The 18,652-nt window shown below is 37.5% G+C and overlaps 1 protein-coding gene across 11 annotated transcripts in view; it reads right to left on the bottom strand.

Moving 5' to 3' along the window:
• CDC42BPA (CDC42 binding protein kinase alpha) overlaps positions 1 to 18,652 on the bottom strand; it is a 449,333-nt gene that overhangs the window by 258,140 nt on the left and 172,541 nt on the right. For all 11 annotated transcript variants that reach the window (XM_037822691.1, XM_037822669.1, XM_037822670.1 and 8 more), the window contains exons 5-6: positions 6,152 to 6,300; positions 1,772 to 1,865 (exon numbers count right to left, since the gene is read on the bottom strand). In XM_037822691.1, coding sequence (XP_037678619.1) covers positions 1,772 to 1,865; positions 6,152 to 6,300 — 243 coding nt within the window. The remainder of the gene's footprint in view (positions 1 to 1,771; positions 1,866 to 6,151; positions 6,301 to 18,652) is intronic.

Here is an 18,652-nt window from a genome sequence, read left to right as displayed (position 1 = left end):
TTCTTCTGTTCTTTCATTTTCTGTTCTGTCATCCTCCAGGTCACTGATTCGTTGTTCAGCTTCCCTAGTCTTGTACTATGAGTATCCAGAATCTTTTTAATTTGGTCAACAGTTTCTTTTATTTCCATAAGATTGTCTGTTTTTTTATTTACTCTTGCAACTTCTTCTTTATGCTCTTCTAGGGTCTTCTTCATGTCCTTTATACCCTGTGCCATGCTCTCATTGTTCACCTTTAGTTGTTTGATTAATTGCTCCAAATACTATGTCTCCTCTGATCTTCTGATTTGGGTGTTTGGGCTTCGGTTATCCATATCATCTGTTTTTTTCATATGCTTTAAAATTTTGTTGTTTTTGGCTTCTTCGTATTTGCTTAACTTGATAGGGTTCTTTTAGGATATGTAGACCAATTTAAACCCTTATGTCTAGGAGAGAACCTAAGATGGCGGAGATTTCGCTGATCTCAGCTGTTCCATGCGTTCATGAGCGTTGTATGAAGTATGCCCAAAGTCAAATTGCTCTCCAGTGTCCAGTCCACGCAGTTCCTGGCTTTCTACCTAATGCCCTGGAGGAGTAACTAAAATCTACACCTCACCACTCTGCCATCTTGCCCTGCCTCTCATACGATCTTATACTGCACATACACATCCCTACTTTTGGAGGGACCACCATATGGAATTTAGGCCATCCCTCTGAGCAAGCTAATGCTAAGCTCTGCAAATTCTAGCTGACTCATCTGACACAAACTCTGATCTCTTCCTTCTCAGCATCATTCTCTGTTCTAACTCCAGCTTTCTGTACCTCAGTCAGGAAATTATCCCAAACCTGGGCAATTTTGAGTCATACTTCATGAACTCATTTCTCTCAGGGATGACAGTCTTGTACTGCCATTGTCCACTGCCTAAAACCAGCTGCCTCAAATATCATATCCAGTTTTATAGCTGTTTATAGTGAAGGGGTTAATTTGGTGTCAATTTGGTCCCTCTGTCATGGCCAGTGGCAGAAGTTCCTAATACTTTTTAAAGAAATCATGACATTAGGATAAATTTTCAGAAGAGAAATTACTGCTGCTAAGTAATGTGACATTTTTATGACTTAAAATGCATCATACTAAACTGCTCTCCAAAAAAATTTCTCCCAATTAAACTAACATATATTTAGATCTCTGCTATGCAGCCTGGAAACTGAAGTACAAAACACATACAAAAAGGAATATAATTTGGACATATATACTTTTATGTGAGTAAAGGGGCCCAGAGTTAGCAAAAGACAAGCAAAAAAGAACATCAAACTCAATCAACATAAAGGATTTCCTGAGAAAAGAATGCATTTGATGAACACTATTCCACACAACAATCAGAGAATTAGGAAAGAAAGGTAGAAAATAAAAGTGAGGAAGAAGTTGTATTTTCATTTTTCATGTAAGATTATTTTCTTATTCTTCTGGAAACTTAAAAATTATCTCAAGTACAATAATCACCAGATTCAAGCTAAGGAAGAAACAAAGAAGGGTACCTAAGAGGTATACTGTATCAATCATAAGATCTTTAATAAAAGTAGCTGAAAATGGCATATGACTTTATAGACAAGGACTATTGTGAGTAAGTATTCCTAAATTCCTTTGTTTCAGAAGGAGGTGGAGCACAGACAGACAAATGGATGGATCAGATGGATGAATAGATAGTATGAAGAGATGATTTCTAAAACAGATATGTAAGATAAGTAACAAGGGAAATGCTTATGGATAAATAACTTAAGATTTTCCTTTATTTACCGTTCCATCTTCCATCAGCTTCAGACAAGATCCAAAATCTGCTAATCGAATATGTCCATTCATATCCATTAATATATTGTCAGGTTTAATGTCCCTGAAAAAAAATAAACACATTCAAGTTTTAGTTGGGGGAAATAAACACAATTAGTTACAAGGTAAGACATAACCTTTTTTTGTGAAAATCTCAATGTCTTTTAAAATTAGTGTTTTAAGAACACATATTTGACTATTCTCTGGGTTCAATGTCTGACTCTGATTAACATCAAAACTTCCCTAAACACAAGCAATTTCAGTATTCTTCAGATAAAACTAACTGTGGTAATTTTCATTCAGACTAAATTAACCTTATCATCCTCCCTGTAAATTTACACAGCTTCCAATGTGAGTATGGAAGTCCTACATTATGTATACAAAAAAGAGTCACAAAAGATCCTACCCTCTAGTCCCTAAAATTGGACACGGATAAAATGTATTTCCTGGACTTTGCATACTACGCACATAGACATAATTCTCAAGTACTGAAGGTGATGCTAACACTAAAGAATTACTTCATAAAGCTGATTTTGGAAAACAACTGTAACAACTGTCCAATATATGACCTATATTATATAAAGCTTTTACTATTTGTAGATGTTAAGTCTCTGAGAAAATGATGGCTTGTAAGATATCCAAATATAAATAATAAAAAAAAGAATCATACCACTTGTCCTAGTTCGCTAATGCTGCAGAATGCAAAACACCAGAGATGGACAGGCTTTTATAAAAAGGGGGTTTATTTCACTACACAGTTACAATCTTAAGGCCACAAAGCATCCAAGGTAACACCTCAGCAATTGGGTACCTTCACCGGAGGACGGCAAGTGGTGTCCGGAAAACCTCTGTTAGCTAGGAAGACAGCTGGCGTCTGCTCCAAAGCTCCGGCCTCAAAACGGCTTTCTCCCAGGACGTTCCTTTCTAGCAAGCTTGCTTCTCTTCAAAACATCACTCCCAGCTGCACTCTCTTTCCTCTTTGAGTCAGCTCATTTATATAGCTCCACTGATCAAGGCCCACCCTGAATGGGCGGGGCCACGCCTCCATGAGAACATCTCATCAGAATCATTGCCCACAGCTGGGTGGGGCACATTCCAAGCAAATCCAACCATCACCAAAACGCCTGCCCCACACAAGACCACAAAGATAATGGCATTTGGGGGACACAGTACACTCAAACCGGCACACCACTTTTTGCAATTGTTTTTCTGAGAATGTGTGGTATTTTAACCAGGACCCACTGCTCCTCCCTCCTCCTCCCAGCTTAAACAGAAACTCCACCCCAGACTCTTGCAGCCAAGAACACAAGCTGTCTCCTTCCCAGCTCCCACTTGGAAAGCTATCTTCCTGAGAGGGGCAAAAGTCATCATTTTTCATACTGTTCCCAGTGTGGTACTGGCATAAGGACAGACACAGAAATCAATGGAACAGAATTAAGGTGCCAGAAATAAATTCATGTGTCTATGGTCAACTGATTTTCACAAGGGTGCCAAAACCTTTCAATGTGGAAAGAACAGTCTTCTCAATAAATAGTGCTGGGACTACTAGATACCCAAATGCAAAAGAATAAAGTTAGACCCTTACCTCACACCATATGCAAAAATTAACTCAAAATGGATCACAGTTATAAATATAAGAGCTTAAACCATAAAGCTCTAAGAAGCAAATACGGAGGTAAATATTTATGACCCCAGATCTGGCAATGGATTCTTAGATATGACACTAAAAGCATAAGCAACAAAAGATAAAAACATGGCCTTAGAACTGTAAATTTATAAACTAATAAATCCCCATTGTAAAGGCCAACTCATTTCTGGTATATTGTACTCTAGCAGCTTTAGCAAACCAAAACAGTGTAATATTTAAAGGATAAAGGGTTTCTTTCTGAAGTGATGAAAATGTTCTTAAATTGATTGTGGTGATGGTTGCATATATCTGTGAATTTACTAAAAACCACTGAATTGTACACTTTAAGTGAATTGTATGGTATGCTAATTATATCTCAATAAGACTATTTTTAAAAGATTATTCATAATTCCATCTTACAACAATTTTTAATGAAGACCCACTAAATACAACTAACAATCTAGAGAAAAAGGGATAATTCATTCTTCTTAAGGGTGAAAAAAAACTTGAGAAAAACTCTTGTGAAGCAATAATATATCAATGATTACTATTAATGTTAAGTATCAAGACTAATATCTAGTGCTATTTGAATAAAGCTAATAAAGGAAAGTTTGTGAAATCATTTTTTAAACTGCCTTTGAGAGGGTTTAAAATAGAGAAGAAATCTCCATTCCCTTTAAAGCTGGTTTTAACATTCTACCATTATCTGACTGTATGGTTATCTACTTCCACTAAGAATTGTTTAAAAAACAAACAAAAATTTCTTTTTGTGAAACAACAGGTGATCAGTCTAACCTATAGATACAAAATTGGTAATCCTGTAGATTATGTGCTTATATAAAATTCTTTGTAGTCCACCACTTTAAAGCATTAGATATGTTATAAAATCATTATTCTGTGTGACAGAACAATCTGCCAGCCGCCATTGACTTCTCCTTTTCAAAGTGGTTTCTAATAAGGTCCTCCTACTTTGGAGGTAAAATGCACAACTGCTGTTAAACTGGTGATATTGGAGGAAACTACACCAGAAACATCAATCATGATAAGCTCTTAGTCACTGAAAATTAAACAAAATCAGCTGGTATCATTTGGTACTGGAATCAGCATTCTTATTATCTAGAGTTTTATTGAAAACCATCAAAGTCTTCATCTTTACGTTTTTGTTATCTAAAAACTAAACCATATAACTTAAAACAACATTCTAATCAGATCAAACTTATTTTTCCTTTGTTGTTCTAGTAAGATTCTGCATCTTTGATTATTAGCATTTTTGAAGTAGTAGCTGACAATCTAAACATCAAATCTATTGCTGAGTTTAGTTAACATGTTTAAAAATGTTAGGATTTTTTTCAGCCTACAATTAAGGTTTACTTTACCATATTCTCATTTAGCACATACTTTTATCAACTTGAGTCAGACATCCCATGTGATGCTGTAAAGTCATTAGAAGTAACCTCTACTCCCAAATTCTGCATTTAAGTGAATTAATGGTTGAAGAGAGAAGAAATTCCCTTAAAATGCAAAGCCAAAGCCACTATGAGATCTGATAAAATACAGGTTTTTTAATCAAAATATTCTTCCTTTAAAATGTTCTAGAACTTCATTACTAAATTAAATCAATTAGTGTAAGACACCTACATCTTTAAAAACACTGAAACAGAAACTTTCGTTTCTTCCCACATTCATGTCTTTCTCAGAGACCACTCTCATTACCCACAACTTACAAGGAACTGTCACTTCTGTTTTAGAGCAGTGGTTCTCAAAATATGGCCACTCTACCAGCAGTTGCAGCAAGCACCTGGGAACTCGATGGAAATGCCAATTCTCCAGGCCATTCATCTACTGAATCAGAAACTCAGGAGTTGGGGCCCAACGATCTGGGTGTTAACAAGACTTCCAACTCATTCAGATGTATGCTGAAGTTTGAAATCCACTGTCTTAGAAAATGGTTTTACTTCTCTCTAATCTGGCAGTACCCCTTATACCTGCCTTCTCCTTAGCATTTCTTTCTTTTTTTGGCATTTTGCTCAACCAAAAGATTTTCTCACTGATTAATTTACCAATAACTTTCTGATGACTTCTTACTTTCTTTCTTTCCTTTTAAAATGTCAGACTGCATATGGTCCTGTAACCCCATTATTGGGTATATACTGAGAAGAACTGAGAGCAGGGGCATGAATGGACATTTGGACAGTGGTGTTCAAGATGTATGGCCTAGAACTCTGGCTATACATAAGGCTCAATTATAAGGAAATATAAGGAAATTGAGCAGGGTATATTTCTTTATGGAAGCAAATCATATGTAATTTTAAACAAGAGTAACTTTAAATAACACTCAGCTTGAAATAATACTCTTAAATAAGAGTGTTACCTTAACTCCTCAATTACACCCTTAACTAACTCTTAAGTTATACTCTTTAAAGTGTAACTTTAAATAAACACTCTTAAACGAGAGTGTTTTCTTAGAAGTATTCTACAGAAATAAGACTGGAATTGGGAACTTTTAGATAATGTACATCTGCACATGTGTATAAGCAGGCACCCTGGTTCTTTAATGCTGACAAATGATAACAAAAATCAAAACAATTAAAACCATCTCAAAATAAATTATTTTGGTGAATAAGAAAAAAATATATAAGATCCCAATTAATAAATTTGGTAAACAGACCTCTGCTTCTAGATACAACTCACAGCAAGATGTAATAACAGACCATCTTACTCACCTGTGTACATAATGTAGTTGATGAACTGAATCAATTGCTATTACCATCTCAGCCAAGTAAAATCGAGCCATATCTTCAGGCAATCTATCTTCAAATTTGCTGAGCAGAGTAAGCAAATCCCCACCAACATAATAATCCATAACCAGGTACTGGGAATGAAAAAAAATAAAATAAAATGTACTCACTAAACAACAGTGAGAATTAAATATATTTAATATATACCAAGGTCAAATAGCACTGGGCCAAATACATACGTAGTTAATAAAAAGCTGTGTAAGATGACTCAGCAGTCATTATCAAACTTTTAAATTTCTGAGAGCAGTAAAATAAAAAGGGGACAGGGAACAACACAGGACTGTCATTCTTTTGTTTAGTTATTTCAAGTTTGCAAAGTAAGAATAGTGAAAACTAACATCATCATCATCACCCACAAAAATGGACCACATAATCTTACCTACGTTTCAAACTAGGCTGAACATTTTAATTCCCAAAATAGAAAAACTGATTGAATAAATTAATCATCATCACCATATTTTCCTTATTTTTCCTTGAACCCATAAGAACTTTAGTATAATCAGCACCAGTCTACAGTTCGATATGAAGAGCCCAGGTGAAACTAAGTAACTCAGAGGAAATAATGATAAATCATAATTCAGGATTCTTTTCATTGAAAATTTGGCAAAACTTTGCAGTATAAAATTTGGTATTTGGACACCTTATTTCTATATTGAGTAAATTCTCCAAAAATGTGGATTTTTCAGCAATCCATAAATCTACAATGTTATATCTATCTACAATAGAATACACTGTCAAAGTGGATTTTAGCCCTTCTTATCCAGAAACCTTTGAAAATTAATTATGATAAACTGCTATACATTTTGCACAGTAAATAAATACTCGCCATATGTTTAATGAACTCTTACGAATTTTGCTAAGAAATCAATGCAGATGTATTTGCATAATTCATAACTAAGTTTTCACAGGATTATGGTCAACAAATCAAATATCATTCCTTTCAATTTAATAAATGAGCAGCTAACATATGCAAAGCTCTATGGATGGCTTTTAAACATTTTTCACTACAACCAACAGTAACAAATATAGTTTATAAGATGATTTAGCACATATTATAAAAAGTTGAGTTTCATGAACCAACTACTTTTCATAAACTCTGTTATTTTCAGTTCCATTTCATTTATTAAAATTTGGTTATATCCCACTAAAGTGATTTTAAGATCCCACTAATGGGTCACAACCCATAGTTTGAAAAATACTATTATACTATGTAAGAGTGTAAGGGATATAAAGACAAGTAATATAATTAATGTCCTCAGAAGCTCACAGCCAAATGAAATATAAGGAACCTCTGTTACTTTCAGATACCTGTAATATTCCTTTTTCTTTCTGGTAACAGAACCCCCTTTCTAGTGGTGAACCTATTCTCTGTGTTTTGACTGAGTGTGATCCTACCCATCTTCACAGAGAAAGATATTAGACCCCATCCACACTAGTCAGAGACAACACCACCAATTTTATTCCAAAGCAACTGAAAAAGCAGCATTATCTCTGGGATTATAAATCATAAGGACAATGTAAATCTGAAACTGTTATGGTCAACTCTGCCAGTAATAAGAAAACCAAAACCAAAATCAACATAGACAAAAGTCAAGTCAAAAGATGGAGATAGAGCCCTGATGACATTGGCTGAACAACTAAATCTGCACTGAATCCAGATAAAAGCCAGGACCTCAGTGACATAAACCTTCCATTCTATTTTACTAAAGATAGTAGGGATGATACAATTTATTTAAATTTTTGAAAGGCTGTGCCAAAATATCAGATAGATACAGATATACACATGCACACAGCTGAGTCCTATAATACCAGTAATAAAAATGTGTAAAGCTAAAATGGAATGAGAAAGATTAATTACATCTGGGGAATCTGGAAATGATTACATTAACATATAGAATTTGAGTAGGCGGGGCAAGATGGTGCACTGGTGAGCTGTATGTTTTAGTTACTCCTCCAGGAAAGTAGGTAGAAAGCCAGGAACTGCGTGGACTGGACACCACAGAGCAATCTGACTTTGGGCATACTTCATACAACACTCATGAAAACGTGGAACTGCTGAGATCAGCGAAATCTGTAAGTTTTTGTGGCCAGGGGCCCGCACCCCTCCCTGCCAGGCTCAGTCCCGTGGGAGGAGGGGCCGTCAGCTCCGGGAAGGAGAAGGGAGAACTGCAGTGGCAGCCCTTATCGGAAACTCATTCTACTGATCCAAACTCCAACCATAGATAGACTGAGACCACACACCAGAGAATCTGAGAGCAGCCAGCCCAGTAGAGAGTAGACAGGCATAGAAAAAAACAACACGAAAAACTCCAAAATAAAAGGGGAGGATTTTTGGAGTTCTGGTGAACATAGAAAGGGGAAGGGCAGAGCTCAGGCCCTGAGGCTCATATGCAAATCCCGAAGAAAAGCTGATCTCTCTGCCCTGTGGACCTTTCCTTAATGGCCCTAATTACTTTGTCTCTTAGCAATTCAATAACCCATTAGATCTCTGAGGAGGGCCCTTTTTTTTTTTAAATCCTTTTTTCTTTTTCTAAAACAATTACTCTAAGAAGCTAAATACAGAAAGCTTCAAAGACTTGCAATATGGGCAGGTCAAGACAAGAGCAGAACTAAGAGAGCTCTGAGACAAAAGGCAATAATCCAGTGGCTGAGAAAATTCACTAAACACCACAACTTCCCAAGAAAAGGGGGGTGTCCACTCACAGCCATCATCCTGGTGGACAGGAAACACTCCTGCCCATCGCCAGCCCCATAGCCCAGAGCTGCCCCAGACAACCCAGTGTGACGGAAGTGCTTCAAATAACAGGCACACACCACAAAACTGGGCGTGGACATTAGCCTTCCCTGCAACCTCAGCTGATTGTCCCAGAATTGGGAAGGTAGAGCAGTGTGAATTAACAAAGCCCCATTCAGCCATCATTTCAGCAGACTGGGAGCCTCCCTACACAGCCAAGCAGCCCAGAGCTGCCCTGGGGGGACGGCACTCACCTGTGACACAGCACAGTCATCCCTCAACAGAGGACCCGGGGTGCACGGCCTGGAAGAGGGGCCCACTTGCAAGTCTCAGGAGCCATACGCCAATACCAAGGACTTATGGGTCAGCGGCAGAGACAAACTGTGGCAGGACTGAACTGAAGGATTAGACTATTGCAGCAGCTTAAAAACTCTAGGATCACCAGGGAGATTTGATTGTTAGAGCCACCCCCCCTCCCTGACTGCCCAGAAACACGCCCCATATACAGGGCAGGCAACACCAACTACACACGCAAGCTTGGTACACCAATTGGAACCCACAAGACTCACTCCCCTACTCACCAAAAAGGCTAAGCAGGGGAGAACTGGCTTGTGGAGAACAGGTGGCTCGTGGACGCCACCTGCTGGTTAGTTAGAGAAAGTGTACTCCACGAAGCTGTAGATCTGATAAATTAGAGATAAGGACTTCAATTGGTCTACAAATCCTAAAAGAACCCTATCAAGTTCAGCAAATTCCAAGAGGCCAAAAACAACAGAAAATTATAAACCATATGAAAAAACCAGACGATATGGATAACCCAAGCCCAAGCACCCAAATCAAAATACCAGAAGAGACACAGCACCTAGAGCAGCAACTCAAAGAACTAAAGATGAACAATGAGACCATAGTACGGGATACAAAGGAGATCAAGAAGACCCTAGAAGGGCATAAAGAAGACATTGCAAGAGTAAATAAAAAAATGGATGATCTTATGGAAATTAAAGAAACTGTTGACCAAATTAAAAAGATTCTGGACACTCATAGTACAAGACTAGAGGAAGTTGACAACGAATCAGTGACCTGGAAGATGACAGAATGGAAAATGAAAGCATAAAAGAAAGAATGGGGAAAAATTTTGAAAACATTGAAATGGACCTCAGGGATATGATAGATAATATGAAATGTCCGAATATAAGACTCACTGGTGTCCCAGAAGGGGAAGAAAAGGGTAAAGGTCTAGGAAGAGTATTCAAAGAAATTGTTGGGGAAAACTTCCCAAATCTTCTAAACAACATAAATACACAAATCATAAATGCTCAGCGAACCCCAAATAGAATAAATCCAAATAAACCCACTCCGAGACATATTCTGATCACACTGTCAAACACAGAAGAGAAGGAGAAAGTTCTGAAAGCAGCAAGAGAAAAGGAATTCACCACATACAAAGGAAACAGCATAAGACTAAGTAGTGACTACTCAGCAGCCACCATGGAGGCAAGAATGCAGTGGCACAATATATTTAAAATTCTAAGTGAGAAAAATTTCCAACCAAGAATACTTTATCCAGCAAAGCTCTCCTTCAAATTTGAGGGAGAGCTTAAATTTTTCACAGACAAACAAATGCTGAGAGAATTTGCTAACAAGAGACCTGCCCTATTGGAGATACTAAAGGGAGCCCTACAGACAGAGAAACAAAGAAAGGACAGAGAGACTTGGAGAAAGGTTCAGTACTAAAGAGATTCGGTATGGGTACAATAAAGGATATTAATAGACAGAGGGGAAAAATATGACAAACATAAACCAAAGGATAAGATGGCTGATTCAAGAAATGCCTTCACGTTGATAACGTTGAATGTAAATGGATTAAACTCCCCAATTAAAAGATATAGATTCGCAGAATGGATCAAAAAAAATGAACCATCAATATGTTGCATACAAGAGACTCATCTTAGACACAGGAACACAAAGAAACTGAAAGTGAAAGGATGGAAAAAAATATTTCATGCAAGCTACAGCCAAAAGAAAGCAGGTGTAGCAATATTAATCTCAGATAAAATAGACTTCAAATGCAGGGATGTTTTGAGAGACAGAGAAGGCCACTACATACTAATAAAAGGGGCAATTCAACAAGAAGAAATAACAATCATAAATGTTTATGCACCCAATCAAGGTGCCACAAAATACATGAGAGAAACACTGGCAAAACTAAAGGAAGCAATGGATATTTCCACAATACTGTGGGAGACTTCAACACATTACTCTCTCCTATAGTTAGATCAACCAGACAGAAGACCAATAAGGAAATTGAAAACCTAAACAATCTGAATTAGATTTAACAGACATCTACAGGACATTACATCCCAAATCACCAGGATACACATACTTTTCTAGTGCTCACGGAACTTTCTCCAGAATAGATCATATGCTGGGACATAAAACAAGCCTCAATAAATTTAAAAAGATTGAAATTATTCAAAGCACATTCTCTGACCACAATGGAATACAATTAGAAGTCAATAACCATCAGAGACTTAGAAAATTCACAAATACCTGGAGGTTAAACAACACACTCCTAAACAATCAGTGGGTTAAACAAGAAATAGCAAGAGAAATTGCTAAATATATAGAGACGAATGAAAATGAGAACACAACCTACCAAAATCTATGGGATGCAGCAAAAGCAGTGTTAAGGGGGAAATTTATAGCACTAAACACATATATTAAAAAGGAAGAAAGGGCCAAAATCAAAGAACTAATGGATCAACTGAAGAAGCTAGAAAATGAACAGCAAACCAATCCTAAACCAAGTACAAGAAAAGAAATAACAAGGATTAAAGCAGAAATAAATGACATAGAGAACAAAAAAACAATAGAGAGGATAAATATCACCAAAAGTTGGTTCTTTGAGAAGATCAACAAGATTGACAAGCCCCTAGCTAGACTGACAAAATCAAAAAGAGAGAAGACCCATATAAACAAAATAATGAATGAAAAAGGTGACATAACTGCAGATCCTGAAGAAATTAAAAAAATTATAAGAGGATACTATGAACAACTGTATGGCAACAAACTGGATAATGTAGAGGAAATGGACAATTTCCTGGAAACATATGAACAACCTAGACTGACCAGAGAAGAAATAGAAGACCTCAACCAACCCATCACAAGCAAAGAGATCCAATCAGTCATCAAAAATCTTCCCACAAATAAATGCCCAGGGCCAGATGGCTTCACAGGGGAATTCTACCAAACTTTGCAGAAAGAACTGACACCAATCTTACTCAAACTCTTTCAAAACACTGAAGAAAAGGGAACACTACCTAACTCATTTTATGAAGCTAACATCAATCTAATACCAAAACCAGGCAAAGATGTTACAAAAAAGGAAAACTACCGGCCAATCTCCCTAATGAATATAGATGCAAAAATCCTCAACAAAATACTTGCAAATCAAATTCAAAGACACATTAAAAAAATCATACACCATGACCAAGTGGGGTTTATTCCAGGCATGCAAGGATGGTTCAACATAAGAAAATCAATCAATGTATTACAACACATTAACAAGTCAAAAGGGAAAAATCAATTGATCATCTCAATAGATGCTGAAAAAGCATTTGACAAAATCCAACATCCCTTTTTGATAAAAACACTTCAAAAGGTAGGAATTGAAGGAAACTTCCTCAACATGATAAAGAGCATATATGAGAAACCCACAGCCAGCATAGTACTCAATGGTGAGAGACTGAAAGCCTTCCCTCTAAGATCAGGAACAAGACAAGGATGCCCGCTGGCACCACTGTTATTCAACATTGTGCTGGAAGTGCTAGCCAGGGCAATCCGGCAAGACAAAGAAATAAAAGGCATCCAAATTGGAAAAGAAGAAGTAAAACTGTCATTGTTTGCAGATGATATGATCTTATATCTAGAAAACCCTGAGAAATCGACGATACAGCTACTAGAGCTAATAAACAAATTTAGCAAAGTAGCGGGATACAAGGTTAATGCACATTAAATCAGTAATGTTTCTATATGCTAGAAATGAACAAACTGAAGAGACACTCAAGAAAAAGATACCATTTTCAATAGCAACTAAAAAAATCAAGTACCTAGAAATAAACTTAACCAAAGATATAAAAGACCTATACAAAGAAAACTACATAACTCTACTAAAAGAAATAGAAGGGGACCTTAAAAGATGGAAAAACATTCCATGTTCATGGATAGGAAGACTAAATGTCATTAAGATGTCAATTCTACCCAAACCCATCTACAGATTCAACGCAATCCCAATCAAAATTCCAACAACCTACTTTGCAGACTTGGAAAAGCTAGTTATCAAATTTATTTGGAAAGGGAAGATGCCTCGAATTGCTAAAGACACTCTAAAATAGAAAAACGAAGTGGGAGGACTTACACTCCCTTACTTTGAAGCTTATTATAAAGCCACAGTTGCCAAAACAGCATGGTACTGGCACAAAGATAGACATATAGATCAATGGAATCGAATTGAGAATTCGGAGATAGACTGTCAGATCTATGGCCGACTGATCTTTGGTAAGGCCCCCAAAGTCACTGAACTGAGTCATAATGGTCTTTTCAACAAATGGGGCTGGGAGAGTTGGATATCCATATACAAAAGAATGAAAGAGGACCCCTACCTCACCCCCTACACAAAAATTAACTCAAAATGGACCAAAGATCTCAATATAAAAGAAAGTACCATAAAACTCCTAGAAGATAATGTAGGAAAACATCTTCAAGACCTTGTATTAGGCGGTCACTTCCTAGACTTTACACCCAAAGCACAAGCAACAAAAGAGAAAATAGAAAATGGGAACTCCTCAATCTTAGAAGTTTCTGCACCTCAAAGGAATTTCTCAAAAAGGTAAAGAGGCAGCCAACTCAATGGGAAAAAATTTTTGGAAACCATGTATCTGACAAAAGACTGATATCTTGCATATATAAAGAAATCCTACAACTCAATGACAACAGTACAGTCGGCCCAATTATAAAATGGGCAAAAGATATGAAAAGACAGTTCTCTGAAGAGGAAATACAAATGGCCAAGAAACACATGAAAAAATGTTCAGCTTCACTAGCTATTAGAGAGATGCAAATTAAGACCACAATGAGATACCATCTAACACCGGTTAGAATGGCTGGCATTAAACAAACAGGAAACTACAAACGCTGGAGGGGATGTGGAGAAACTGGAACTCTTATTCACTGTTGGTGGGACTGTATAATGGTTCAGCCACTCTGGAAGTCAGTCTGGCAGTTCCTTAGAAAACTAGATATAGAGTTACCATTCGATCCAGCGATTGCACTTCTCGGTATATACCTGGAAGATCGGAAAGCAGTGACACGAACAGATATCTGCACGCCAATGTTCATAGCAGCATTATTCACAATTGCCAAAAGATGGAAACAACCCAAATGTCCTTCAACAGACGAGTGGACAAATAAAATGTGGTATATACACACGATGGAATACTACACGGCAGTAAGAAGGAACGATCTCGTGAAACATATGACAACATGGATGAACCTTGAAGACATAATGCTGAGCGAAATAAGCCAGGCACAAAAAGAGAAATATTATATGCTACCACTAATGTGAACTTTGAAAAATGTAAAACAAATGGCTTATAATGTAGAATGTAGGGGAACTAGCAATAGAGAGCAATTAAGGAAGGGGTAACAATAATCCAAGAACAGATAAGCTATTTAACGTTCTGGGGACGCCCAGGAATTACTATGGTCTGTTAATTTCTGATGGATATAGTAGGAGTAAGTTCACAGAAATGTTGCTATATTAGGTAACTTTCTTGGGGTAAAGTAGGAACATGTTGGAAGTTAAGCAGTTATCTTAGGTTAGTTGTCTTTTTGTTACTCCCTTGTTATGGTGTCTTTGAAATGTTCTTTTATTGTATGTTTGTTTTCTTTTTAACTTTTTTTTCATACAGTTGATTTAAAAAAGAAGGGAATGTTAAAAAAAAAATAAAAAAGAAGGAAAAAAAAAAAAGATGCAGTGCCCCCTTGAGGAGCCTGTGGAGAATGCAGTGGTATTCGCCTACCCCACCTCCATGGTTGCTAACATGACCACAGACATAGGGGACTGGTGGTTTGATGCGTTGAGCCCTCTACCATAAGTTTTACCCTTGGGTAGACGGTTGCTGCAAAGGAGAGGCTAGGCCTCCCTTTGGTTGTGCCTAAGAGCCTCCTCCCGAATGCCTCTTTGTTGCTCAGATGTGGCCCTGTCTCTCTAGCTAAGCCAACTTGAAAGGTGAAATCACTGCCCTCCCCCCTACGTGGGATCAGACACCCAGGGGAGTGAATCTCCCTGGCAACGTGGAATATGACTCCCGGGGAGGAATGTAGACCCGGCATCGCGGGACGGAGAACATCTTGTTGACCAAAAGGGGGATGTGAAAGGAAATGAAATAAGCTTCAGTGGCAGAGAGAATCCAAAAGGAGCCGAGAGGTCACTCTGGTGGGCACTCTTACGCACACTTTAGACAACCCTTTTTAGGTTCTAAAGAATTGGGGTAGCTGGTGGTGGATACCTGAAACTATCAAACTACTACCCAGAACCCATGAATCTCGAAGACAGTTGTATAAAAATGTAGCTTATGAGGGGTGACAATGGGATTGGGAAAGCCATAAGGACCACACTCCACTTTGTCTAGTTTATGGATGGATGAGTAGAAAAATAGGGGAAGGAAACAAACAGACAAAGGTACCCAGTGTTCTTTTTTACTTCAATTGCTCTTTTTCACTCTAATTATTAATCTTGTTATTCTTGTGTGTGTGCTAATGAAGGTGTCAGGGATTGATTTGGGTGATGAATGTACAACTATGTAATGGTACTGTGAACAATCGAAAGTACGATTTGTTTTGTATGACTGCGTGGTATATGAATATATCTCAATAAAATGAAGATTAAAAAAAAAAAAAAAAAAAAAAGACATAATGCTGAGCAAAATAAGCCAGGCACAAAAAGAGAGATATTGTATGTTACCCCTAATGTGAATTCTGTGAAAAATGTACAATGTTTTATACTGTAGAATTTAGGGGACCTAGAGATACCAATTAGGGGAGGGGGAATGATAATCTAATAAGAACAGATAAACTGTGGAGGGTAATCTCAATGTTATGGGAATGCTCAGGAATGATTATGGTTTGTAAACTTTCTTGGATATAGTAAGATCATGTTGGAAGCAATAGAGTTATTTTAGGTTTTTTTTTTCTCTTATTCCTTTGCTTTCTTAGGGGTTGTTAATTTTCTTGGGGTATGGTAGGAACATGTTGGAAGCAATGTAGCTATTTTAGATTATTTGTTTTTCTTACTCCTCTGTTTGGACACGGTTTATTAATTTTCTTGGGGTATGGTAGGAACATATTGGAAGCAAAGTAGTTATTTTAGGTTATTTGTTTTCCTTAATCCATTGCTTTGTTTGAAATGTTGTGGGGTTTTTTTGGTTGTTGTTTGCCTGTTTGTTTTTAATTGTTTGATAAAGTTAAAAAATTGAAAAAAAATCAGTAGAAAAATGGGAGTAAAAACGAAATGACAAATAGGGTGGGATGGGGGGATGGTTTGGGTATTCTCTTCTCACTTTTATTTTTTATTCTTATTCTGATTCTTTCTGATGTAAGGAAAATGTTCAGAAATAGATTGTGGTGATGAACGCATAACTATATGATCATACTGTGAACAGTTGATTGTATACCATGGATGACTGTATGGTTTATGAATATATTTCAATAAAACTGAATTAAAAAAAAAAAAAGAATATATCAAACAAAAAAAAAAAGACAATACCATAAAACTCTAGAAGATAATGTAGGGAAATATCTTCAAGACTTGTATTAGGAAGTCACTTCTTTGACCTTACACCCAAAGCACAAGCAACGGAAAAAAAAAAATAGATAAATGGGAACTTCTCAAAATTAAAAGCTCTGTACCTCAAAGAAATTTGTCAGAAAGGTGAACAGGCAGCCACCTCAGTGGGAAAAAAATATTTGGAAACCATGTATCTCACGAAAGACTGATATCCTGCATATAAAAAGAAATCCTACAACTCAACGACAGTAGTACAGACAGCCCGATTATAAAATGGGCAAAAGACATGAAAAGACATTTCTCTGAAGATGAAATACAAATGGCCAAAAAACATGACAAAAATGTTCATCTTCACTAGCTATTAGGGAGATGCAAATTAAGACCACAATGAGGTATCATGTCACACCAATTGGAATGGCTGTCATTAAACAAAGAGGAAACCATAAATGCTGGAGAAGATGTGGAGAAACTATAATTGGTGGGACTGTATATTGGTACAGCTACTCTGGAAGACAGTCTGTCAGTTCCTTAGAAAACTAGATAGCGAGTTACTCTTCGATCCACCAATTTCACTTCTCGGTATATACCCAGAAGATCTGAAAGCAGTGGAACGAACAGATATTTGCACACCTGTGTTCATAGCAACAGTATTCACAATTGCCAAGAGATGGAAACAATCCAAATGTTCCTCAACAGATGAGTGGATAAACAAAATGTGGTATATACACACGATGGAATTCTACGCAGCAGTAACAAGGAATGAGGTCAAAGGGAGGATCTAAGATGGCAGCATAGAGAGGAGTGGAAGCTAAGTAGTCCCCCTGGAACAACTAAAAAAAAAACAGAAAAAACTAGTAAATAATCCGGAATAACTGCAGGGGGACAAACATGACCGTCCACTCATCATACACCAACCTGAATTGGGAGGAATGCCTGAGATCACAGCATAAAATCTGTAAGTAAAAACTGCGGATCCAAATTGGGAGACCCTGCCCCCACAGCCTGAGCTGCAAAACCTGGTGGTACCAGAGAGATGTTTTCTTCCAGCAAGCAAATATAGCTCAGCTGAGCTCCAACTGGGTTTTTAATTAGCTAGTGTGAACTGCTCACTATGAGGTACGAATCCCCTTGGAGAGCCAGAGGGTCGCCTTGGACTGGCTCTGTTCCCTTTTTGACTCAGTGGAGAAAGCCTCAGCCATTTTCAGTTCCCAGTTCTGTGACCAGACAAGAGTATAGCACAGGCAGAGAGAGACCATTGAAATGCTAATGACCTCCCCCTAGGGCGTCTTATCTTCTCTAAGAGGAAAGGGGCGGGGCCCAGCTCTACTACCTGCCTTTCATTCAGAACTTATACCAGTCAAGAATTGTAGGCTAAAAGGCACCACCTGCTGGGCAGAAAAGTAGAGTAACCGGAGGCATCAGAGGGTGTAACAATTTTCTAAGACACACCCTCAGGGAAACCGGATACTGAATATTTCTTCCCTCTGGGACCTGAGCCTGTTCTGGTCTGGGGAGGCCTGACTGGGGTAACCAAGGGCACCATGCCTAGACAACAGAAAACTACAATCTACATCAAGAAAAATGAGGTTATGGCCCAGTCAGGGGAACAAACTTGCACTTCAACTGTGATGCAGGAATTGAAACAACTAATAATAACTGAATTCAAAAAGTTTAGGGAAGATATGGCAAAAGAGATGAACCATATAATGAAAACACAGGACGTACATAAGGTAGAACTTGAAAGTTCAAAAAACCAACTGGCGGAATCTATGGAAATGAAAGGCACAACACAACAGATGAAAGACACAATGGAAACATACAACAGCAGATCTCAAAAGGCAGAAGA

This window comes from Choloepus didactylus, chromosome 2, assembly GCF_015220235.1.
Source record: "Choloepus didactylus isolate mChoDid1 chromosome 2, mChoDid1.pri, whole genome shotgun sequence".
Classification (NCBI taxonomy): domain Eukaryota; kingdom Metazoa; phylum Chordata; class Mammalia; order Pilosa; family Megalonychidae; genus Choloepus; species Choloepus didactylus.
The sequence above is the reverse complement of the archived record's forward strand: the minus strand, read 5'-3'. Positions and strand labels throughout refer to the sequence as shown.